The 24,225-nt window shown below is 52.7% G+C and overlaps 2 protein-coding genes across 2 annotated transcripts; one reads left to right on the top strand and one right to left on the bottom strand.

Moving 5' to 3' along the window:
• The first annotated feature begins 924 nt into the window (after positions 1-924).
• On the top strand, positions 925-17,137 carry LOC133266462 (ubiquitin carboxyl-terminal hydrolase CYLD-like). The gene is made up of 14 exons (XM_061447628.1): positions 925-2,606; positions 2,687-2,962; positions 3,838-3,907; positions 4,644-4,846; positions 5,651-5,804; positions 7,251-7,389; positions 8,519-8,629; positions 9,816-9,907; positions 10,579-10,645; positions 12,061-12,193; positions 12,488-12,596; positions 12,796-12,914; positions 13,939-14,158; positions 14,868-17,137. Exons 1-14 carry the CDS (start codon positions 2,148-2,150, stop codon positions 15,050-15,052), a joined length of 2,337 nt encoding a protein of 778 aa, XP_061303612.1. The 5' UTR covers positions 925-2,147; the 3' UTR covers positions 15,053-17,137.
• A 1,212-nt stretch (positions 17,138-18,349) lies between these two features.
• NAPRT (nicotinate phosphoribosyltransferase) lies at positions 18,350-24,225 on the bottom strand. Its single transcript, XM_061447591.1, has 13 exons — positions 24,003-24,225; positions 23,178-23,305; positions 22,991-23,073; positions 22,674-22,804; positions 22,480-22,595; positions 21,459-21,652; positions 20,600-20,740; positions 20,390-20,474; positions 20,088-20,168; positions 19,360-19,462; positions 19,083-19,240; positions 18,733-18,840; positions 18,350-18,594 (listed from the first exon to the last, which is right to left on the bottom strand). Exons 1-13 carry the CDS (start codon positions 24,187-24,189, stop codon positions 18,535-18,537), a joined length of 1,575 nt encoding a protein of 524 aa, XP_061303575.1. The 5' UTR covers positions 24,190-24,225; the 3' UTR covers positions 18,350-18,534.

Here is a 24,225-nt window from a genome sequence, read left to right as displayed (position 1 = left end):
GAATTTGGCAAGAAAATGGTTGATTATTGGGAATTTGCTGAGGAAAATGGTTGATTTGGGGGGGTTTTGTAAGGAAAATGGTTGATTATTTGGAATTTGATGAGAAAAATGGTTGATTTTGGGGGGTTTTCGTAAGGAAAATGGTTGATTATTGGGAATTTGATGAGGAAAATTGTTGATTTTTTGGTTTTGGTGAGGGAAACAGGTGATTCTCAGGGTTTTGGTGCTGGAAATGCTTCAATCTTGTTTTTTTTGTGGGGAAAGTGGTTGATTCTGGGGGGGGGGTGGTGAGGAAAAAGGTTGATTCTTCGAGTTTCAACAGGAAAATGGTTAATTATTGGGAATTCGATGAGGGAAATGATTGGTTCTCGGGGTTTTGATGCTGGAAATGCTTCGTTCCTGGGGTTTCAGTGAGGAAAATGGTTAATTCTGGTGGTTTGATGGGGAAACCCCTTTATTCTGCACCCATCTCTTTGCTCTTCTCCTTGTGGGGAAGGAACTTTAAAAACCAAATGAAACGTGAAGTAAAACCGAGGTCCTGAAAGTGGAAGAGTGAGCAGAGGGGGGGTTGGGACAGGTGATGTTATCCCTTTCAGATAACATCCATCAGATGTTATCCATTCAGATAACTCCATCCTTTCAGAATCACAGGATTTCAAGCCTTTGCTCTGCTGCCAGGGCTGTGAAACCTCAGCAGCGAGTCACATAGATGGGCAAAAAGGGAACTGCTGCGTGCTGAGGGATTTCTTCCGTTTCCTGCTCTTGTGTAACCCCATAGAGTGCCCCATGACTTCTCCAGAGGGAATTGTTCCTGTAGGCAGCTGCCACAACAAGCCCAAACACCAGGGAAGCTCCAGGGTGATGTTTTTCCAGCACAAGCACTGATTTCTCTTTTCCTGATCCTCTGGAATATTAAGCTCTCTCCAGGCCAGGTTGGATGGGGCTTGGAGCACCCTGCTCTAGTGGAAGGTGTCCCTGCCCATGGCAGGGGTTGGAGCTGGATGAGCTTTAAGGACCCTTACAACACAAACCATTCCATGATTAATCTCCAGTGAAGTTCCTCCTGGAGGTCTGAGGAGCTTCTCTATGCAAGCTCTGCCTACGTTTTCCTCCCAGTCCATCCATGTCTTACTCTTGTAGGCAGCTGCATTCCTGCTTCCTGCTACAATGCCCTGAGTATGTTTCTGCTTCCCTTAATTGCATCTGCTTGATTCTTCCTCTCTGCTTCAATGTTTTAAGAAGCATCTACCAAGGTGACACCTTTTTTCCTTTCTTACTTTCCACCATGGCCTAGAAGTGGGAATTTGGCTCAAACTTGATTCAACTCAAGCACAAAAATTTACCTCTGATTTCTTTTCATACATTTAATACCCACTGGAGTGAGTCCAGAGGAGGCCACGGAGCTGCTGCAAGGGCTGGAGCAGCTCTACTCTGGAGCCAGGCTGAGAGAGCTGGGCTGGGGCAGCCTGGAGAAGAGAAGGCTCCTTAAAGGGAGACCTTAGAGCAGCTCCAGTGCCCAAAGGGGCTGCAGGGAACCCAGAGAGGGGCTTTGGACAAGGGCCTGTAGGGACAGGCCAAGGGGAATGGCTTGAACCTGCCAGAGGGGAGACTGAGATGAGCTCTTAGGCAGAAGCTCTTCCCTGTGAGGGTGCTGAGGCATTGGCACAGGGCACTCAGAGAAGCGGTGCAGTGTCATAGAGAACAGACAGATGAGGAGATGCTGCTTTGTGCAGCTTCTTGTTGATAGGGTTTAGTAGAGAAGACAGAGCCAGACTCTTCCTGTGGATGCAGAATGGCAGGACAGGAGGCAACAGGGATGAGCAGGAACATAGGGAAACCTTGGACAGGTGGGATTTCTTCCTGTTTTCGTGATGAGGGTGATGAAGCTTTGGCCAAAGCAATGAGGGATATTGTGGGATCTCTGTCATTGGAGATGCTCCAATCTCAGCTAGGTGAAGCTTTGAGCAACCTGCTTCAAGCCTGGTGTTGGCCTTGAGGCCTCTTCCACCTAAGTTCTTCTTAGATCCTACAATAATGGTTGGACTTGATGCTCTTCAAGGTCTTTTCCAATCTGGTTGATTCTCTGACTCTATAACATCCATGTATCTTCACCTGTGTGACCATCTCCTTTCTCACAACCCAGGGGAATGACGATGACCAACCTCCCACCTTCCTCAGGAGATGGCAACTGCTATTACATCCTGACAGAAGACTGTTCCTATGGCAGCAAGTTATTCCAAGCTGGAAACTTGTGTTTCTGCAGCGAGAGGAGTTACCTGCGCAACTTCTCCGACGACAGACGTCCCATTTGCTTCTTGAGGGTCATCATGTTGGATGACAGCTCCACCGTCACCATCAACATGGAGATCCTTCAACCTGTGTCTGAGAAGGTGGCCTCCTTCCTCCTGGCCATCAGCAGCCACTGTGAAAGGTTGAACTGCTTCTTGGACGGGGTGAACCTCGAGGCAGCTCTGAGGGCTCTGCCTGGCCACAGGGTGATGGCTAAGGTTGAGCACCAGTATTTCCCTGGAATCATCCGTTACATTGGGAGCATTTATAGAAGCACTGCTGTGTTGTCTCCCTTCTTCTTTGGGGTAGAGTTACAGGTAAAGGGGTCAAGAAAGGGACTTCCTTGTTTTCCCTTCATGTTTTCTGTGTGTAATATGGTTTTCTATCCTGTTTTCAGGGTGAAGGAGAAAACAGAGGGCGCAGCGATGGGTCCTGCCGTGGCACTGAGTATTTCAAGTGTAAGAAGAACTGTGGGATCTTCCTGCCATTTACCAAAGTCCAGTTTGTTCCAGATGACAACTATGGGAAGCAGAAGCCAAAAGCAGACACGGAGGAGGTAGTCCCTGTGAAAGTGGGAGATGCAGTTAGCTTCTATGTGGATGAGGTCCTCACCAGAGGAATAGCCATGGCAGTTTATAGGAAGGGAGCCCAGTGGCTTGTTAAAATCTGTCCGGTAAGAGCAGCCTTGATGCCTTCTCTTGGGTTTGGGGGACTTAAGGAGGTGGAAGTCATAGAATGGCTTGGGTTGGAAAGGACCTTAAGATCATTCAGTTTCAAACCCCTGTCACAGGCTGGGACACCTTCCAGTAGAGCAGGTTGCTTCAAGCCCTGTCCAATCTGGCCTTGAACACTGCCAGGGATGGAGCAGCCACAGCTTCTCTGGGCACCCTGTGCCAGCGCCTCACCATCCTCACAAGAAAGAATTTCTTCCTTATCTCCAACCTGAACTTCCCCTGTTTCAGTTTGAACCCATCACCCCTTGTCCTATCACTCCCATCCCTGATGAAGAGCCCCTCTCCAGCATCCTTGTAGCCCCCTTCAGACACTGGAAGCTGCTCTGAGGTCTCCACGCAGCTTCTCTTCTCCAGGCTCAACAGCCCCAATGTTCTCAGCCTGGCTCCATACAGGAGGTGCTTCAGCCCTTGATCATCCTCATGGCCTCATCTGGACTTGCTCCAACAGCTCCATGTCCTTCTTATGTTGAGGACACCAGAACTGCACACAGTGCTGCAAGTAGGGTCTCCCCTTCACGCAGCAGAGGGGCAGGATCCCCTCCCTGAGCTGCTGCTGCTCATGCTCTGGGGGTGCAGTCCAGATATGGAGAGGCTCTGGGCTCAAGCGCACACTGAAGCCCGGTCATGGAGAGCTTCTCACCCAATACCCCAAGTCCTTCTCCTCAGGCTGCTCTGAATCACTTCTCCACCCATCCTAGAAGGGACATGAGGTTCCATGCAAACCTTCCAGGCCTTTTTGAATAGTTGCTTCGTATTCCAGGAATGCCTTATGCCTGCTAAAGCATTTAGCTGATGAATTGTTCTCTCCTTTCAGGAAGAAGAAGGAACAACTGACATTTTCAGAGAAATCCCTCTGGATTCTGTTGTGAAGGAAAACTTGCAAAGTAAGTTATCATCAGATGTGTCTTCCCTGTGTTCCTGGGGTTTATTTCTTCTCTCTGATGAGCTGAAGATCCAACAAAATCTTCAGCTAATCCCAGTTTGGTTGATCAGGAGGCAAAGAAGCTCCATGGAAAACTCTCTCTGGATAACATTCTTTGCATTAGGCAACTAAAGATGAGTTTGACAGAAAGAAGTAGAGAGGGTGTAATTGAAGGGCAGAAGTATTTCTTAAAGGAAGATGCACCAGTGCTTGAAGAGTCTTTAATTTACCTGGTGAATATGGAGCAGGAGCCTCATCCTGATGCCAGACAGGCTCGGAAAAGCACAGTGATGGTTGAGTCACTGTACAAGACAAGAACTCGGTGGAATCTCTCTGGAGCCATCATTAGACTGTTCACTGAGTTGATTCATCTCACTAAAGGCAGGAGAATAATTTGGGAATGACCCCCTGCTGCTGTTCCAGTAGTTCAGAACGGCTCAGGGAAGGGCTGGATTAGCTCCAGGACCAGCAAGAGACTGGACCACACAGCCTTGAGCAGGGAAACAAGGAGCAAGATCATCCCCTTTTAGCCTGTTAGACCAGCTTGGCCATATCACTGGGAATTATACCTTGTGTCTCTGATGCTGGGCTTCATGCTTGAGTTTCAGAGCAGACCTGGTATTAAAGAAGATCCAGAGGTGTTCATCATCAGGTGTCTGTCATTCCTACCTCACTTGACATTCTGTGTTACCCACCAGGTTTATTTATGGGCTTGGAACCCCCAAACCAGATGAAACAAGAGGTCAGTGAGAGCAGTGAGGAGTGTGACGGGGGGAATTCAGCCCTGGAAGTGAACTCCATGGTCCAGATCACCTTGGACAAAGGAACTCGGGTTTCGGGAATCATCCGCTGGTTGGGCTACCTGCCCCAAATTGAGCACAAGATGGCAGGAGTTGAACTGGTGAGGAGCAAACATTTCCTGCTGGAAAATGGGGCATCAGAGTGGCTGCTCTTGGTTGCTTTTCTCTTTTAAGGCCTTCTGCTTGTGTGTTTCACAGCCTAATGTGGGCCTCTGATGTAGTGGAGAGTGAATTGTGAGGACAAGCAGCCAGTTAGGCCTTCCTTTAGGCTTTTGAGAGGAGTTTGTGGGGTGATTATGAGGTTGGTTCACTCTCTTCCAGAACATTGTGATTGGAATGTGGGATGGAATAATCATGGATCCTGCAAGTGGCATCAATAGGTTCAACACGTGACCGGAATAAATGAATCATAGAATGGTTTGGATTGGAAGGGACTGTAAGATCATCCAGTTCCAACCCCCTGCCATGGGCAGGGACACCTTGCACTAGACCATGTCACCCAAGGCTCTGTCCAGCCTGGCCTTGAACCCTGCCAGGGATAGAAACAGGGATGAAAACAGTCAACAAAATGGGATCAAACTCCACGGCTCTTAAAATAGAATCATAGAATAGTTAGGGTTTGAAAGGATCTTAAGATCATCCAGTTCCAACCCCCCTGCCATGGGCAGGGACACCTCACACTAAACCATGCCACCCAAGGCTTCGTCCAACCTGGTCTTGAACACTGCCAGGGATGGAGCATTCACAACCTCCCTGGGTAACCCATTCCAGTGCCTCACCACCAGTAAAGAATTTCTTCTGTATGTCCAATCTAAACTTCCCCTGTTTAAGTTTAGATGTTTAATATTAGATGGCCATATGGGGGATTTGTGCTCTGATGCTATTCATCACTGCTTTTTTCCCAGGATGAAGATAAGGGGGTCAGTGATGGTGAGTGGTTGGGCAAATACTACTTCCACTGTGCTCCGAAGCGTGGCCTCTTCGTGAAGCTGCAGTGCTGCCAACCTGATGTTCGCTTCCAGAGTTCACACAGCAGTTATTTGAGCCTCATAGATTATGGTAAGATAGAATCATGGAATGGTTTGTGTTGGAAGGGACCTCAAAACTCACCCAGTCCCAACCCCTGCCATGGGCAGGGACATCTTCCACTAGAGCAGGGTGCTCCAAGCCCCATCCAACCTGGCCTTGAGCACTGCCAGGCATGGGGCAGCCACAGCTTCTCTGGGCACCCTGTGCTGGCACCTCAGCACCCTCACAGGGAAGAGCTTCTGCCTAAGAGCTCATCTCAGTCTCCCCTCTGGCAGGTTAAAGCCATTCCCCTTGGCCTGTCCCTACAGGCCCTTGTCCAAAGCCCCTCTCCAAGTTTCTTGCAGCCCCCTTAGGCACTGGAGCTGCTCGAAGGTTTCCACTTCAAGCAGCAGAGGGGCAGAATCCTCTTCCTGACCTGGTGCTCGTACTCTGGGGGTGTAGCCCAGCACATGAGGGGGTTCTGGGCTCAAGCACACACTGCTGGGTCATGTTGAGGTTCTTAAGCCCTCCTCAGGGCTGCTCCATTCTGTCTCAACCCAGCTTGTGTTTGTGCTTGGGATTGCCCCAGCCCACATGCAGGACATTGTACTTGGCCTTGTGGAACCTCATGAGGTTCACAAGGGCCCACTCTAGGGAGAAGGGAGACAGGGCTGTGCTGGGACAAGGCACGCTATGGAGAAACCTCATAGACAGTGTCTTAGTCAGTGGTTTAATATTATTCACTTCGAGTGTTCCTTGAGATGCCAGTTTTAAGGATGCTGATGGTAATTATAGGGAATGCCCTTGGGAAGGGAGACGGGATTAAATCAGCTTTAGTGCAGAATTTGATGTGATGGTAAGTCCTTCACAAGAAGAACAGGTCAGTGTTTTCATTTCAATAGGAAGAAATTCCTCCAGAGCACAGAAACCAACATGAACTAACTATTTAGAAACAGTAAATGAGATGACTGGAGATGAGACAGCAGGATTCCTCCAGGAATGTCCCAAAACCTGGAAAGAGGGATATGGGAAACTGTCTTAAGGACATGCTGAATAGAGATGATTGAATTACAAGGGGAGAATGCTGAAGAAAGCAGGAAAGAGCAGATTGAGAAGGCCACCTTGGAGGCTCGAGGTGGCAGAGCAGCAGGATGAGGCTGTTAAAGCACAGCTGCCTGTTTGTCCCTTTGCTCCTGAGGTTACAGGACAGGTAGATCCTAACCTTCCATATAACATAGCACCAGCTCATTTGTAGCTCTTTGTTATACCTGCAGAGGTGGGTATGGATTGGTAGGATATGTCTCTGGTTTGGTTTTGGCTCTGATTACAGTAGAGAAATTACTAAGGAGACAATTCTTCATCCCAGTGTGGTTGAAATCCCATCAGGAGCAGCACAGAGGAGCCTGGTGCTGACTTCTGGGCAGGGAATAGCATCAGGGAAGGGCAGAGCTGAGCCAGACGAGGTGGGAAGCTCAAGGGAGTTGCTTCTCTTTGCAGGAGGACAAGAAGTTCTTCCCCAGGCTCCAGACAGTTTTCCTCCCCTCAGGAATGAGGCAGCAGTGTGTGTCCTGCGAGGGCGGATGAAGGGGATCCAAGGCCATTGTAATTCCTGCTATATGGATGCAGCTCTCTTCAGGTAAGGACCTGTTTGGATGATGCCAGCTGATTAAATGAGTGCTTTTTGAATTGGATAGAGCCCTAAACTGCAGCATTTCCGGGGAATTCTGAGGGGGTTTGTTCTCAGGCCCTGGAGTACCCCTCGTGTGTACACACAGAATCACACACAGAATCAGCCAGGGTGGAAAAGACCTTTTAAGCTCACCCAGTCCAATTATTACCTCAGCACTGCCAAGGCCACCACTAACCCATGGCACTGAGGCCTCGTCTCCACGCTGTGTGAACACTTGCAGGGACGGTGACTGCAGCCCTGCCCTGGGCAGCCTGTTTCAATGCCTGAGCACCATCTGGGGAAGGAATTGTTCCTCAGCTCCATCTAAACCTGCCCTGGTGCAGCTTGAGGCCGGTTCCTCTTGTCCCATCCCTTGTTCCTTGGGAGCAGAGCCCAGCCCCTCCTGGCTCCATCCTCCTCTCAGGCAGTTGTAGGGAGCAATCAGGTCCCCCCTGAGCCTTCTCCACACTGAACCCCCCAGGTCCCTCAGCCGTTCCCCATCACACTTGGGCTCCAGGCCCTGCACCAGCTCCATTGCCCTTCTCTGTCCCCCCTCCAGCACCTCAATGTCTCTCTTGTAGTGAGGGGCCCAGCGCAGAGCCCAGGATTCGAGGTGCAGCCTCACCAATGCCCATCACAGGGGGACAGTCACTGCCCTGGTCCTGTTGCCACACTGGTGCTGATCCAGCACCTAATGTCCCGTGTGTCTGTCAAGTAGGGTGGTGAGATATCCTGGCACCGTGCTGACACTGTCACTGGAGGTATTGGCTGGAAACGTGTCAAAGAAACCTCCCAAGAGATCCCTGCTTCACTGTTTGGAGAGGAATAAAGCCTCAGTGGTGCCCTCTCCTGAGCAGTTTGGGCTGCAAAGTACGAAATCTCATTGTGTCTGGGCTGTTGGAGCTGTTTCCTTGCTTCCTACCAGTGTTCTTTAAACCTGATGTGGTTTCTCTCACTGTGGAGATGTGCTGCCACTCACCGTTCTGTAACTGCATGCATGGACTGTTGAGAATCAAAGCCACCAACTCTCACCAGGCACAACGGTTTGGTTCTAGTTATTGCTGCAAATATTACACCCATCCCTCTCTTTCCACAGCCTCTTCTCCTGTACATCTGTGGTGGACTCCATGCTCTTCAAGCCCTTCCTGCTGTGTGATAGGAACGTCCAGAGCATTCTGAGGGATGAGATTGTTAATCCCCTCCGAAGGTGAGTATAATATGTGGGAATCCTGGAAGTCATCTATCTGCCTTCACACCATCTCTTCTAGATGGTATCTGTCATTAAGGGAAGGGTTACCTGGAGTGTTTCTCCTGCCAGACACATCCAAAGGGCTTCATATTGGGTTCTTTTTCCAGTTAAACCATTCCCTGTGTTCTAAGGCTGTCACAACTCCTCCTGCATGTGCACGAGGATCTCCTGCTCAGAAGGAAGCCTCATAAAAGGAGGATTCCTGGGATTCAGACCACCTCTGGAGGGAACCCTGGAGTAGATGGACCAGTGGCATTGCTTCACCAGCAATTAGGCCCAAAGGCAGTGTCAGTGCCAGGCTGGATGAGAGGAAACCATGGCATGAGGCTAAATTCTTTGGTATTTGTATCAAAGATACCAGGTTCTTTCCTCATCCTCCCTAGATAGGTGTGGAAGAGAGGCATGGAGAGCTGAACATCAGACATTAGCATCTTCCTTGAGGTGTCCTGACACTGATGCATGTGAATATATAGAAATAGAACCCTGGGGTGTTCTGTGATGCTGAGATTTGGTGAGAGAAGCCCTGCAGAGAACGATTTGGGGATGAAAAATGGGACAGTGTGCACTTGCAGTCCAAAAGCCAACTATATCCTGGGCTGCATCCCCAGAGCGTGAGCACCAGGTCAGGAAGGGCATTCTGCCCCTCTGCTGCAGAAAGGGGAGACCTTAGAGCAGCTCCAGTGCCTAAAGGGGCTACAGGAAACCTGGAGAGGGGCTTTGGACAAGGGCCTGTAGGGACAGGCCAAGGGGAATGGCTTTAAGCTGCCCGAGGGGAGACTGAGATGAGCTCTTAGGCAGAAGCTCTTCCCTGTGAGGGTGCTGAGGCGCTGGCACAGGGTGCCCAGAGAAGCTGGGGCTGCCCCATCCCTGGCAGTGTTCAAGGCCAGGTTGGACACAGGGGCTTGGAGCACCCTGCTCTAGTGGAAGGTGTCCCTGCCCGTGGCAGGGGGTTGGAAGTGGATGAGCTTTAAGGTCCCTTCCAACCTGAACCATTTGGGTGACATGGTTTAATGTGAGGTGTCCCTGCCCATGGCAGGGGGGTTGGAACTGGATAATCTTAAGGTCCTTTCCAACCCTAACTATTCTATGATTTCATGATTTAAATACCTTGGAGAGATCATCTACAGCTCCTTCTTGTTTCTAGGACTGGCTTTGTCAATGCCAAGAGTGTGATGCACCTCAGGGAGCAGTTGACTGACAAGGGCCAGTGTTCAAGCTTTACCAATGCTGAGAAAGGTAAGATACTCTCTGGGACCTTCCCTGGTTTTATTCCCTGTGTTCTGCCCCATCCAGGCTGACAGCTGCACTGTGTGCTGCTTCCAGGCCTGTGCATTAACATGCCTGCTGCATGCATTACGTGTTCACTTACAGAAAGATGCACATCTCATATATTTTCAGCTTTTAAAACTCTTTTCAGCTGAAAATTTATCCTGAAGCCTATAGAAGGACAGGAATTGTGGGTTGGAAGGGACTTTCAAAGGTCATCTAGTTCCAATCCCCTGCAATGAGCTGCGACATCCAGGTATCTTGTCATTAAACACCACTTGTAGTTTGTACTACTAGATGCTGATTTTAGCCAGGGGTGGTTTAACTGCTGTTCAGTTGCTTGAATTTCCAGAGTTTTCCCTGATTTCACTTTGAGTTTATACTTTCGGTTGTTAGTAACAGTCCATTAAAGTCTCTGAGCTGGTGTTGACGGCCTGAGGTTTCTCAGTGCAGTATGTGAAGGCTGGTTTGTTTTCCTCATGCTCACCCAACTTTAGGCCCATTTTCCCCTTACCTAGAGTGAACCAGGACATTCCAGGTTCAGGAAATGCTGGTTCATGTTGATCTGGCAGGATTTTGCCTTCAGTGAGGTCATAGCATTCCTGGTGTGGTGTGACCTATGTTTTTGTTTCATTTTCCAGATCCTGAGGAATTCCTCAATCTCATCATGCATCAAGTTCTGGGGATAGACCCACTCTTGAAACTGCAGTAAGTGTTCATATCCAAGTGATACATCTTACCCAGGCTCTTAGTTACCACCTCACCATCACTGGGTGTTATTTACACCCTTTCATTGTGGCTTTGGAGATACAGCTCAGTGAGTTGTATGCAGCTCCCCTCTGTGATCTTGTTCCAGGTGACACATCCAGATAAAGACACTTTTAAACTCCCCTTGGAGGTGCCACCTTCAGAGAACTGTGTTAAACCCCTTGTGTCACCCTCAGGGAGAGCCAGCAAGTGCTTTGAGAAGCACAGTGTCCAACTTCAGTGCAGAGCAAGAAACATCTGACAGCCTTTGGATGTGTTTGGGATGTGTCCAGACCTGCCAAGCTGGCTCAGATCCCGTAGCCTCTCAAACAGGCACTCCATGGATGCACTCCCAGATTTTCAGGGCTCTACAAAGAGGATGAGAGGCTGAAGGAAGCCAAAAATAACTGTGCTGTTGAGGAGCACAGAAGGGGATTGTTTCCTTTCTGTGCTGCTTTGTTGAGGTGTCAGTCAAGCTGCAGATCATGGAGTGCTTGGAAAGGCTGAGCACAAAGATGACTCTGTGCTGCAGCTCCTCTGCACAGGGTCAGCTGAAGGAAATCCTTTCTCTGCTGGCTCAGGGCTGCAGGGGGTGGGTTACATGCAGAACATCTCCCACACCTCCTGAATGCACTGAGGTTTGTGTGTGAAGGTATAAATAGAGCCTTCATCTGAGGAGGAGTTTGATTCTGCTGTAGTGCACTTGGTTTAAAGCACGTTGAAGCCTCTTTTAATATGTTTCATCAAGCAGGGGAAATGTGTTTTGCTCATAGGAGCAGGATGTGATGCTACAGAGTGATAATGAGACTGAAGATGGTGCTTGTATCCCCTTCTCATGGCAATTATTTATCATGGAGTGGTTTGGGTTGGAAAGGACCTTAAAGGTCGCCCAGTTCCAACCTGTGCCACAGGCAGGGACACCTTCCACTTGAGCAGGTTGCTGCAAGCCCCTGTGTCCAACCTGGCCTTGAACATTGCCAGGGATGGAGCATTTACCACTTCTCTGGGCACTCTGTGCCAGCGCCTCAGCACCCTCACAGTAAAGAACTTCCTTATCTCCAACCTGAACTTCCCCTGTTTCAGTTTGAGCCCATCACCCCTTGTCCTATCACTGCAGTCCCTGATGAAGAGTCCCTCTCCAGCATCCTTGCAGCCCCCTTCAGACACTGGAAGCTGCTCTGAGTCTCTGCACAGCTTCTCTTCTCCAGGCTGAGACATGAATGTTTCTGGGTGGAAAAACAGCTTCGTGTCAGCATTGCACCAGGCAGCCCTTCTGTGCCTTGGGCGCAGTAGCTCTTGCAGGACGAACCCCATATGTTTGGGAGCTCCAGTGTTTGTGGCACCACATAAACAAGCCCCATGCCCACTCCTTGCAGGTCAGGAGGCCAGAAGGAGCAGGACTGTTACTGTTACCAGATATTTATGGACAAACAGGAGGATCTGGTGGTTCCTGACGTGCAGCAGTTAGTGGAACGCTCCTTCCTGTCCTCTGATCTGAAGCTAGTGGAGGTGAGCCCAGAGCCTTCTGCCTACACTGCTCTCTGCTGCCTCTTTCTTGCTTCCTCCAACACACTTGTGCCTGATATCCTGGAGTCTGATATCCAACACTACAAAGAAGCAGGATGCAGTCACAAGAGCCTTGGGAATCTCAGCATGACCTGGGAAGCGGGCTGTGTTTTCCCTGTTGCCATTTCATCTTGTGACCCAGAGCAAAAGCCTTTACTCCCAGCAGTGATGTGGAGAGGAGAGTCTTTGGAGTTTGGTTCTTCTCACAGGGTGACCTCTTTGTTTTTCTTTTCCCAGATCCCGTCATGCTTCATAATCCAAATGCCACGTTTTGGAAAGGAATACAAAATGTTCAGCAAAATCATTCCTTCCTTAGAGCTGGATATAACAGATCTGCTGCTTGACAGTAAGTTGGGATGTGTTAAAGCTGCTGGTTGGGCCTGTGAGGAGCCAGGTGACAGGTCTCACCTCTCTGGGTTGGGAGCAGATGTGGGGTGGGATCATGATATGATTCTACTTCCCTGAACACCGGTTTTTGGCAGGACAAGCTGGATTTCAGGTGAGATCTGGAGTAGAGCTATTTCCTCACCCCTGTTCTCCTGCAGGTCCCAGGGAATGCTGCTTGTGTGGAGATGTTGCCACCCTGGAGTGTTCAGAGTGTTTCAAAGACAAGGTGTTTGCAGCTACAGGCCTGAAGCAGTTCTGCAGCTCCTGCTCCAGACAGGTAATATCTTCTTTGGATGCTTATCAAACCTGCTTTGGTGCTAACAGCAGATTGAACCGCTCAGAATTCCCTCATTACCCATGCTGTCCCTGCAGCATTTCAGAAGGAATGTTCAGGGCTTCTGCCTGAGCATCACATCAGCAGCATGTGGTTAGGTGCCACACGTTACTGAACCCTCTGCTTACACAGAGCCTAAATAAGCACAAAGAGAGCACTGAGCCCTCCATGCTGTCCCACCAGGAGCAGCAGCTTTCTCACCCACCTTAGAGGGTGGCAAGTTCACTTCTCAGCTTCTTGCTGCCAAACCTGGGGTCCTGCATCCAGCTCTGGGGGCAACAGCACAAGAGGGACGTGGAGCTGTTGGAGAAGTCCAGAGGAGGCCACGGAGATGCTGCGAGGGCTGGAGCAGCTCTGCTCTGGAGCCAGGCTGAGAGAGGTGGGCTGGGGCAGCCTGGAGAAGAGAAGGCTCCTGAAGGGGAGACCTGAGAGCAGCTCCAGTGCCTAAAGGGGCTGCAAGAAACTTGGAGAGGGGCTTTGGACAAGGGCCTGTAGGGACAGGCCAAGGGGAATGGCTTTAACCTGCCGGAGGGGAGACTGAGGTGAGCTCTTAGGCAGAAGCTCTTCCCTGTGAGGGTGCTGAGGCACTGGCACAGGGTGCCCAGAGAAGCTGTGGCTGCCCCATCCCTGGCAGTGTTCAAGGCCAGGTTGGACACAGGGGCTTGGAGCACCCTGCTCTAGTGGAAGGTGTCCCTGTCCATGGCAGGGGCTTGAAACTGGAATCTGTAATTCATAGATTCCATGACTCTGTGAAGCCTGATGAGGCAATGTCATTCCCTACCACGCAGGACCATGAGAGTCAGATCAGCAGGGAATGAACTGGGGTCCTGACCCCTGCATCCGCCTTTTTGTGGCAGGACAAGTTCAATTCTGCCCTCTCAGCAGTGCCCCCCCATCACAGGCTGGTTTGGGTTGGAAAGGACCTTAAGATCATCCACGTTCAACCCCTCAAATCCTCTCTCCTTAGGTTCACTCCCACTACCACCGCAAAACGCACAAGCCGAGAGAGCTTCACATCCCAGAGGAATTCCACACCCGGAGCACCCGGGGCTGCCAGCAGGTCCCTCATGAGAAGATGGAGCTCTTTGCAGTGCTCTGCATCGAGACCAGTCACTATGTCTCCTTTGTGAAGTATGGCCCTGAGAATGACCACTGGATGTTCTTCGACAGCATGGCTGACAGGCACGGTGAGGACACGTCCCCACTTTGGTGTTGACCTCCAGAGCTCTCAGGTTGGGGCACCATGTTGAGTGTTGAGTGTGATCATAGAATGGTTTGGGTTGGAAAGGACCTTAAGATCATCCACTTCCAAACCCCTGCGATGGGCAGAGACACTTCACACTGGACCATGTCACCCAAGGCTCTGTGTAACCTGGCCTTGAACACTGCCAGGGATGGAGCATTCACCACTTATCTGGGTGACCTGTTCCAGTGCCTCAGCACCCTCACAGTGGAATCATAGAATAGTTAGGGTTGGAAAGAGCCTTAACATAATCCAGTTCCAACCCCCCTGCCATGGGCAGGGACACCTCACACTAAACCATGTCACCCAAGGCTCTGTCCAACCTGGCCTTGAACACTGCCAGGGATGGAGCATTCACAACCTCCCTGGGTAACCCATTCCAGTGCCTCACCACCCTTACAGTAAAGAATTTCTTCCTTATATCCAATCTAATCTTCCCCTCTTTACGTTTTAACCCGTTACCCCTTGTCGTATCACTACAGTCCCTAACGAACAGTCCCTCCCCAGCATCCCTATAGCCCCTCTGCAGTAAAGAACTTCTTCCTTAAAGAACCCTTAAAGAACTTGAAGTTAGACCTGAACTTCCTGTTTAAGTTTGAACCCTTAGGTCCCTTAGAACCTGGTTTGGACTTTCCTTCTCCTTTCTCTCTTAGGTGGTGAAAATGGCTTCAACATTCCCACAGTAACACTGTGCCCTGAAGTTGCCAAGTACTTGGACTTGCCACTGGCTGTGCTGGCTCTGAAGCAGCCTCGGGACATGGATGGAGTGGCCAAGCGCCTCTTCTGTGATGCCTACATGTACATGTACCAGAGCAAGAAGATGGCACTTTACAAGTGACCCTGGTGCTGCAGAGCACTGAGGTGTTGGAAACATGAACATGGATCAGCCCTGGAGCCTGGCACCAGGGAGAGCAGCCAAGTCTGGGTACACCAAACGTGCACTTGAGCCTCTTCTTGCCTCTGCCGGTGTCTGGTATGAAGGTGCCCACAGCAGCCTGGGTTAGTTAAATCCTGTCATGTGAGAGTTTGTACTTCCAGCAGACCTGGATTCTGGATTCTTTACACTCAAATTCATTCTTCTTTCCTCCCTTCCCTTTCCGCCCTCTTTCCTCCCCACTCTGTAGCTCTGCCCTACCTCAGAGTCTTCCCCAACGTCCTTTTCTCCCTTCCAGTGATAAGGACCAGCATTTAAGGAAAACATGGACAGTTATCAAGCTGAGGACCAGTATTTAATCAAGACATGAATGGTTCTCCTCAGGTTTGCAAGGAGCACAAAACCCCACAGCATTATCCTGAATAACCCGTCTTCACATGGACTTGTGCAGTGAGAAACCCAGGAGCTGTGAACTGCACCACATTGTGAAGAGATGGGTCAGGATGAGGGTTTCTTGAGGTCTGGGATGTGCCCCACACCTAAAAGTGGGTCCCTGACGTGGTTGCACTTCCCTTATCCAGCACTAAACTCTGGTACTTGTACCCACCATCCCTGTTTTCAAGCATGAGGTCACTGGATGTCTTGAGCTGCAAATAGGCTTTTAAATCCATGTTTCTCTCCAGAACAAAACTGGAAGAAAGATAGAACAGAGGAACAATGTGTTTTACTTCCTCTTTCTTGCAAAGGCTGCACTACTGCTGCCTGATGGGGTGTTTTAACCTCACTTTTAGCACTTTCTGTCTCATCTCTGCACCCACTCCTGAGATCCAAAGACCTGTAACAGAACTCCAAGGGCAGAAAGGAGCACTCTTGGCTTTGCTGTGACTGGAGAAAGGTCTCAGGCTGGGAACTGTTATTCCTTCAACTCAATAAATGTGCACACTGGAGCTTCTCTGCCATTAAGCTCATGCTGTCACAACAGGAGGAAGCTGTTAGAGGAGTCAGTGATGATCCCAGATCTTCAATGGATGTATCCAGGAGCCCCAGATGTGCAGCTGGAATCCCCCTCCTCTTCTTTATCTTCCCTCTTTAATGCAGGGTGCAGCTTTAACTTCTCTTTTGGTTGACAGCAGAGGTTGTGATGCTAAAGGGGACCTCAACAGCCCGACAGTTGCAGCTGCTTCCTGGGGTGTCTCCTGTCTGTATGTGATGGCCCCAGGTTGTTACCACGCATTAAATGTCAATTCAGCTTCTAACTGTCTCTGTTGAGCATTTGAGTCTCAACCCTAAGTTGACCATGAGGACAGAGAAGGTGGACAATGTCCTGAGCTGCAATAGTGGTGCCAGGAGGTGAGGGAGATGATCCTTCTCCTCTGCTCAGCATGGATAAGGCCACAACTGGAGTATTGGATCCCATTTGGAGCTCCCCAGTACAAGGGATGAAGAGAGTCCAATGAAGGGCCGTGAAGATGGACTGGAGCATTTCTCCCATGAGGAAACACTCAGAGTTGTCACTGTTGAGCCTGGAGAGGAGAAGGCTCCAGGGAAACTCATCAGTGTCTGAAGAGAGGGTGCAAAGAAGACAGGATCTTCTCCATAGTGCCCAGTGATGGAACCAGAGCCCCAGGGCGCAAAGAGAAACCCAGGAGGTTCCCTCAACATCATGGAAGGCTTCTTCACCATCAGGATGACAGACTCTGGTCCAGGCTTCCAAAGAAGTCATGGATTCTCCATCCTTGGAACTACCCAGAATGGGTCTGGACAAAGCCAAAGCACCAGTGGTGGAGCCTGACAAGGGTTAGGGGAGAGCAGATCATCAAGGATGGGTTTACCCTTCTCCTGCACTGATGAGCTGCTCCTCTGTGGCCACGCAGAGGGCTGAGGGTGCTGAAGCTCACTGCCTTCCCCTGCTTCAGGCTGCTCTTCAGTCATCTCCTTAGACCTCAGGCCCATCTCGACTCAGGTACGCTGGGCTTGGACTTGTCAATCTCTGGGGATTCTGCTCTGAAAATGTAACTTTTAATAGCAAACTATTCCTGGTTTTCCTGGGGTTCTGTGGTTTCTCTCTTAGCATGCTCAGTGTGACCCAGTGCCACAGCTGGAGCACTGCACCAGCGACCTCCAGCCCTGTCTGGAAGCAAGTGACCGTCACCCAGGGCTTTGTTAAGCTCTGTTAAGTTCTTCCCCTTCTCAGTGTGTGCTGCAAAGATCTAAACCACAACTGTTCCTCGTAGGGTGGATGATGCAGGTGGGTGGTTGGGCATTTGCCTCTTGTCCTTGCTCCACCTTTTCCATGGGTATGTGACACTTTTGGGTCTGTACATTTTACAAGCTCGGGGGAAAGGATTTACTATCTCCCTGTTGCAGATTTAACATGGAATGGTTTGGGTTGGAAGGGATCTTAAAGCTCATCCAGTTCCAAACCCCTGCCACAGGCAGGAACACCTTCCACTAGAGCAGCTTGCTCCAAGCCCCATCCAACCAGGCCTTGAACACTGCCAGGGATGGGGCAGGGAGATCAAGTCTCTGCAGGCTTCTTTCCCATTCCATCCCCAGCTTTTCTTGACCCTGTCTTGCTGAAGCCACTCATTGACCCTGCCCCAGTGGAGCTACAATGGGATTTTCATTGGAATTAGGTTCATAGAATACAACAGCATCCCCATAGGATGCCATGCGGCAGCTGGGGTCACCTCCAGCTGCTCTCATAGCTCAACACTTGCTTTTCATGCCACCTTTATTCAGTCATAAACAGTGAAGTGAAGGATGTTACATTCCAGTTGAAGGCCACAAGTGTTTGGAAGGACCAGGACAGCCCCATGGGGTGGCTGTAGTTGGGTAAAGGCTTTTATTAATCTCTTGCATAGAATAAAGCTAATTCCAGGGATTAAGGAACATCAGGTTGCAGAGTGCAGGTGCCAATATGGAACTGGCATCAACCAGGAGGTGACCTCCACCCCCATGTAAAAGGGGAAGAGATGGAATGTAGCCACAGAGCCAAAGCCTAAAGAGAAAGGGCAAAGTGCATCTGCCAGGGATGTCCCAGAGGACATTCCCATGGTAGGACCCCTTCTTGTGCACTTAGGACTTGGTTTCTAGTGCCACTGAGGAGCTTCAGTGTGAGCTGCCACCACTGAAGGTGCAGGGCTGGCATGATGTGAGGCAATGCTGCCACAACAGAAGGCACAGGGTTTGCAGGAGCACTGATCTTGGCAGCACCATCATGGGAGAAGGTGCAGGGTCCCCAGGGTGGGCAGGGAAGGACCTCCCAGCTCCACCTGCCTCATCCCAGCTTAGGGATCTCTGGGTGCTCTTCCAGTTCCTGCCAGGTCTCCAGCTGAGCAGCACACACACAGCTGTTGAAGCCACTGATTCCCAATGTATTCACTTGGCCTTCAAAAGAGCATGAAGAAGAGCTGGTCCCAAGCAGGGGATGAGCAGGGACCTCCTCACTGGCTGGCCTGCTGCAGCGTGGTGAGGAGCTGGTGCAGCTTCTCTGTCACAGCCACCTACACGGGAGCAAGAGTGGACAATGAGCCCTATGGGGACGTGCAGCCCCATCTCCATGCTCTGGTGGAGCCAGGCTCAGGCCTCCAGTGCTGGGCAGGGCTCCTGGGTGTGGATTGATGGTGCCATAATGGATGTACCAGGTAGGGCTGTGGGTCATGGAGCCGGCGGTGAGCAGGGTTGAGGAGGCCAAGGGACACCTGAGCGTGGGTCCTCACCTCGGTCAGGCTGGGCAGGGGCTCACACACCTACAAGGATAGAGATGTATCACCAGGACCATGGGGGGCAGATGGTCACCAAGCCCCAGTGAGCCAGCTCCAGGCTGGACTCTGATGGCACCATGTGCTTGGTGGCACCTTGGTTGGAGCTGGGACCATCTCAGATGCAAGGAAACACAGGGATTTAACTGTCTGATCCATGGTGGCCAAGACACCACCACCCTGGCTTGGTCCTTCACCCAACATGAAGGACCAGCAGAGCCACCCCTGACCTGCCCATCTCTGAAGTAGGTGCGATGAAGGGGCTCCACGGCGCTGGGCACGACCTTGCTGGTCTCACCAAGCTGCCCCAGGACACGGACCACCAGCTCCTGCCCTGCTCTGGGTGAGGGCTCCTCCTCCAGCGCCATGAGGTCCATGAAGGGGTGACCTGCAGGGGGGGACCGGGTTAGAGACCAGGGTGCACAGGGCATCAGGGACAGGGTTATGGAGCAGGACTGGGGACACAGGTTAAGGGGGTAGGACAGGGACAAGGACAGCCCGACTCACCAGCTGCATCAGAGAGCCGATAGATCATCTTAGTCCCTGGGATTGTCATCTTCTCCTCATCTTCTGTCAGCTTCAGGCACGGGGAGCCATTGACCTCCACCAGCTGCAGGAGAAGGCGATTAAGGGGATGGGCACCTGATTTCTGTCACAGGCACCGATTCAGGGTGGTGCTGAAGACCTGCTGAGCTGTGTGCCCTCTGTGAGTGTCCCCATGAGCTGGGAAGGCCACTGGCGCAACAACCAGCTGAAGACATGATAAAAGAACCCTCAAACCACCCCAGAGTTGGCCATTTGTCTGCAAGCTCCTCACTGCGGTGCACTCATCAATGTTATGTCCATGAAAGGGAGACCTGAGAGCAGCTCCAGTGCCTAAAGGGGCTGCAGGAAACCTGGAGAGGGGCTTTGGACAAGGGCCTGTAGGGACAGGCCAAGGGGAATAGCTTTAACCTGCCAGAGGGGAGACTGAGATGAGCTCTTAGGCAGAAGCTCTTCCCTGTGAGGGTGCTGAGGCGCTGGCACAGGGTGCCCAGAGAAGCTGTGGCTGCCCCATCCCTGGCAGTGTTCAAGGCCAGGTTGGACACAGGGGCTTGGAGCACCCTGCTCTAGTGGCAGGGGTTGGAGCTGGATGATGGATCCCCCTTCACTCCTCATCCCTAGCCTTGCAAAGCCCAGGAGATCCCAGGGAGCCCCCCAGGCCAAGCAGGACCAAGAGCTGCTGCCACCTCTACCTTGTAGACACAGCCCAGGGATGGCTGCAGGGGACACGTCACCAGGTTGGTCCCAATGCCGATCATATCAATCTCACTCCCCTGGTGCAAAGGGAAGACGGGGATCATGAAAAACCCATCAGAACAAGAGCCATGGGGCACGGCTCTGCCCAGAGGCATCTGTCTGTCCGTCCATCCCACCCAAACAAGCCCTGTTTTTCCTACCCTGGAAACTCTTCTCTGTTCTCACCCAGGGAGAACGTCCCCAGTGACTCGCATCCACCCCAAACCTCAGCAAAGGCCACGGTGAGGAGCCACCTCACCTCCCTGCTGAACTCCTCCAGGCTCTGCTCACTGATGTCGTTGCTGACGGCGATGGGGATGGTCTCAAACCAGGGCACCTGGAAGCTGGTGAGGAACAAGGGATGGGGTGAAGGGTTTGGGGGACCCAGAACTCTGCTCCCATCGCCCCATGACCCGGGTGGTGAAGCCAGGGCCGGTGGCACCCAGCCGGGGGTTGGTGCAGGACTCACTGAGCACCACAGGCTCGCAGCACCCGGCGGATCTCCTTGGACTGCTTGGCCAGGTCCCCGCTGTCCAGGCGCACGCCGATGGCACGGTACCCCAGCTGCTGCAGGGCCAGCGCCACCGCACAGAAGTTGGGCAACCCGCTCCTGGGATGGAGGAAGAGAGGGTTAATGTTCATTGGAGTGGGGGACAGGGACCTAGGATGGATCCAGCAGGTCCATCAGGCAACACTGAAGCTTGGGAATGCTGCAGGTGGAAATCCAACAGCTCCGTGTCCTTCTTATGTTGACATGGAGCTGTTGGAGCAAGTCCAGAGGAGGCCATGAGGATGCTCAGGGGGTGGAGCACCTCCTGTATGGAGCCAGGCTGAGAACATTGGGGCTGTTCAGTCTGGAGGAGAGAAGCTGCGTGGAGACCTCAGAGCAGCTTCCAGTGTCTGAAGGGGGCTACAGGGGTGCTGGAGAGGGACTGGAGTGATAGGAGAGGGGATGATAGGTTCCAACTGAAACAGGGAAGATTTAGGTTGGATATAAGGAAGGAATTCTTTACAGTGAGACACTGGAACAGGCTGCCTAAGGAAGTGGTAAATGCTCCATCCCTGGTAGTGCTCAAGGCCAGGTTGCACACAGGGGCTTGCAGCAAGCTGCTCTAGTGGAAGGTGTCCCTGCCCGTGGCAGGGGTTGGACTTGGATGAGCTTTAAGGCCCCTTCCAACCCAAACCATTCTGTGGTTCTATAAAGGCAGAATTCACCAGTGTAGGTATCTATGATTCTATCCGTGCTTGAAGGCCACCAAGCAAGGAGGGATGCTCCCATCCCCTCTGCCACAGCAATAAAGCCCCGCCGTGGGACTCGGCATTCCCACCTCCTCACACAATAGGTGTCCAGCAGCCCCTGGAAGTTACTGGGGAAGGTGATGGCGTAGGACACGAACGCAGCCAGTTCCCCCTGGTTCGCCCTCTCAGGAGGGGTCTGCAGCAGCTCACACACCCGCTGCAGCCAGGACACGGCCAGGGCCACGAGATCCACTGGCTCTCCTCCTGCCTGCGGCAGCACCTCCTGCCCGGAGAACATGGGCTTTGCATCCTCCACGGTGCCATGGGCAGAGCATCACGTCCCCATCTCCATTCCTATCCCCATCTCATCCCTATCCCATCAATATTCATGTACCATCCCTATCCCACCTTTATTCCCATACCATCCCTATCCCATCTCCATTCCCATACTATCGCCTTACCATCCCTGTCCCCATCCCATCTCCATTCCCATACTATCGCCATACCATCTCCATTCCCATCCCATCTCCGTTTCCATGCTATCCTCATCCCCATCTCATTCCCATTCCCACCTCCATCCCATCCTTATCCCCATCTCCACCCCACCCCATCTCATTCCCATTCCCACCTCCATCCCCATCCCATCCCTATCCCCATCTCATGCCTATCCCATCTCCATTCCCATTCCCACCTCCATCCCCACCCCATCCCTATCCCCATCTCCACCCCATCTCATCCCTATCCCATCTCCATTCCCATACTATCCTCATCCCCATCTCATTCCCATTCCCACCTCCATCCCATCCCTATCCCCATCTCCACCCCACCCCATCTCATTCCCATTCCCACCTCCATCCCCATCCTATCCCTATCCCCATCTCATGCCTATCCCATCTCCATTCCCATACTATCCTCATCCCCATCTCATTCCCGTTCCCACCTCCATCCACACCCCATCCCTATCCCCATCTCCACCCCATCTCCATTCCCATACTATCCTCATCCCCATCTCATTCCCATTCCCACCTCCATCCCCATACCATCCCCATCTCCACCCCACCCCATCTCATGTCCATCCCATCCCCATTCCCTGCCCGCAGCGATGCTCACCCGGGGCTGCACCTCCTCCAGGGAGGTGAAGGACATGATGAAGGAATGGGCGATGGTGCCACGCACCGGGATGTCGTAGAGCTTCCCCGCCAGGACATTGCTGGTGCTGTCGAAGCCTGTGAGGAGGGATGGGGTGGACACACCAGTTAATGACACGGCCACGGTGCCACCGGGCACCCCAGGGCCTCACTCACCCCCGATGTAGGAGTACTTGGATGCTGAAAGGGCACCATCCGGCCCCTGCGCGCGGCGGAGCCCCATCTCTATCAGCTTCACGTCTGGACCAGCGAGGAGGCGGAAGCGGGCAGCGTTCGTGGCCACCAGGCTACGGGAGGAAGGGACAGGTCCCACCAAGCCAGGCTGAACACGGAGCCAGCACACAGCCAAGAGCAGAGGAGGGGGGCTTCAGCACCTTCTCCACTCAACCACAAGGGATGTGGTCCCCTGTGGTCCCCGGAGGAGATGCTGCTGTCCCCAGCAGCGGGGTGCCCGGAGCAGGACGCGTCCCTACCTGGCGTAGTTGACCAAGCACAGCAGCATGGTCTCCAGCAGCTGCACCACCAGCAGCGGCCCCTTCACCTGCAGGAACGGGACCTGCGAGGACACCTCGGCGCTGAGCTCCCGTCCTCCTCAGGGATGCGGGAGCCAGAGGCCCCGCAGCCCCTGCAGAGCACGGGAGGGGACCGAGCATGGCCCACCCTGGGGAAGACGACAGAGCCCTCCGGCGCGGCCGACACGGTCACCTCGGAGGCGTCCAGCGTGGACAGGTACTCGAAGAAGGCGTCCTCGGTGGTGCTGGGCAGCACGGAGCGCAGGTAGGCAACGTCTGCAGGGGCAGAGCTTGGTGAGGACCGGGGGTGCCCAGGGACATGTCCCTTATAGGCGGGGGGCACTAAACAGCAGCCAGTAAGGGATGTGATGAAATAGGGGGGACTTGGGGGGCAGGTTACCCCTGGAGGGAGTCCCTTCTGTTCTCATGGAGGGCCTCCTGTGTTTCCCTGAGCGTTGTTCATGTCCACTGCCCCCCATGTCCCGCTGGACATCGAATCATGGAATGGTTTGGGTTGGAAGGAACCTTAAAGCCCATCCAGTTCAATGTACAGGGACACCTTCCACTAGAGCAGGGTGCTCCAAGCCTCTGTGCCCAACCTGGCCTTGAACACTGCCAGGGATGGGGCAGCCACAGCTTCTCTGGGCACCCTGTGCCAGCACCTCAGCACCCTCACAGGGAAGAGCTTCTGTCTAAGAGCTCATCTCAGTCTCCCCTCGGGCAGGTTAAAGCCATTCCCCTTGGCCTGTCCCTCCATCCCTTGTCCCAAGCCCCTCTCCAGGTTCCCTGCAGCCCCTTTAGGCACTGGAGCTGCTCTCAGGTCTCCCCTTCAGGAGCCTTCTCTTCTCCAGGCTGCCCCAGCCCAGCTCTCTCAGCCTGGCTCCATGGCAGCGCTGCTCCAGCCCTCGCAGCAGCTCCGTGCCCTCCTCAGCTGCTGCCCCCGCCGTGCCCCCCTCCCCACTCCCTCACGCACCCGCGTTGGAGAAGCGGAAGGCCCGCAGGCAGCGCAGCGCCTCGCCCAGGCCCGCGCCCAGCGCCAAGGAGCCGCCGAAGGGCCCGCGGCGGAAGAAGAGCTCGGCCGCGGCCGGGGCGCGGTGGCGCCGGGCCCGCCAGTGCCCGTAGGCCATGGTGAGCTGGTAGAGGTCGGTGAGCGGAGACATGGCCCCCCCCCGCGCGGGGCAGCCTGGGAGCAGCGG

Source organism: Pezoporus flaviventris, unplaced genomic scaffold (genome assembly GCF_033815535.1).
Source record: "Pezoporus flaviventris isolate CSIRO_AGI_PZ_B2104156 unplaced genomic scaffold, CSIRO_AGI_Pfla_v1 ptg000007l, whole genome shotgun sequence".
Lineage (NCBI taxonomy): Eukaryota > Metazoa > Chordata > Aves > Psittaciformes > Psittacidae > Pezoporus > Pezoporus flaviventris.
Note: the sequence above shows the minus strand (reverse complement) of the source record. Positions and strands in the feature narration are given on the sequence as shown.

Excerpts from the sequence above, each read along its gene's own strand:
- LOC133266462 (XM_061447628.1), top strand. The coding sequence starts at position 2,148 with ATGACGATGACCAACCTCCCACCTTCCTCAGGAGATGGCAACTGCTAT. Across the intron at positions 12,194-12,487 it reads CTGATCTGAAGCTAGTGGAG|ATCCCGTCATGCTTCATAAT; the intron begins GTGAGCCCAGAG and ends TTCTTTTCCCAG. Across the intron at positions 12,915-13,938 it reads GCAGCTCCTGCTCCAGACAG|GTTCACTCCCACTACCACCG; the intron begins GTAATATCTTCT and ends CTCTCTCCTTAG.
- NAPRT (XM_061447591.1), bottom strand. The coding sequence starts at position 24,189 with ATGTCTCCGCTCACCGACCTCTACCAGCTCACCATGGCCTACGGGCAC. Across the intron at positions 20,475-20,599 it reads CTGCGAGCCTGTGGTGCTCA|CTTCCAGGTGCCCTGGTTTG; the intron begins GTGAGTCCTGCA and ends GTTCCTCACCAG. Across the intron at positions 19,463-20,087 it reads CCCTGGGCTGTGTCTACAAG|CTGGTGGAGGTCAATGGCTC; the intron begins GTAGAGGTGGCA and ends CTTCTCCTGCAG.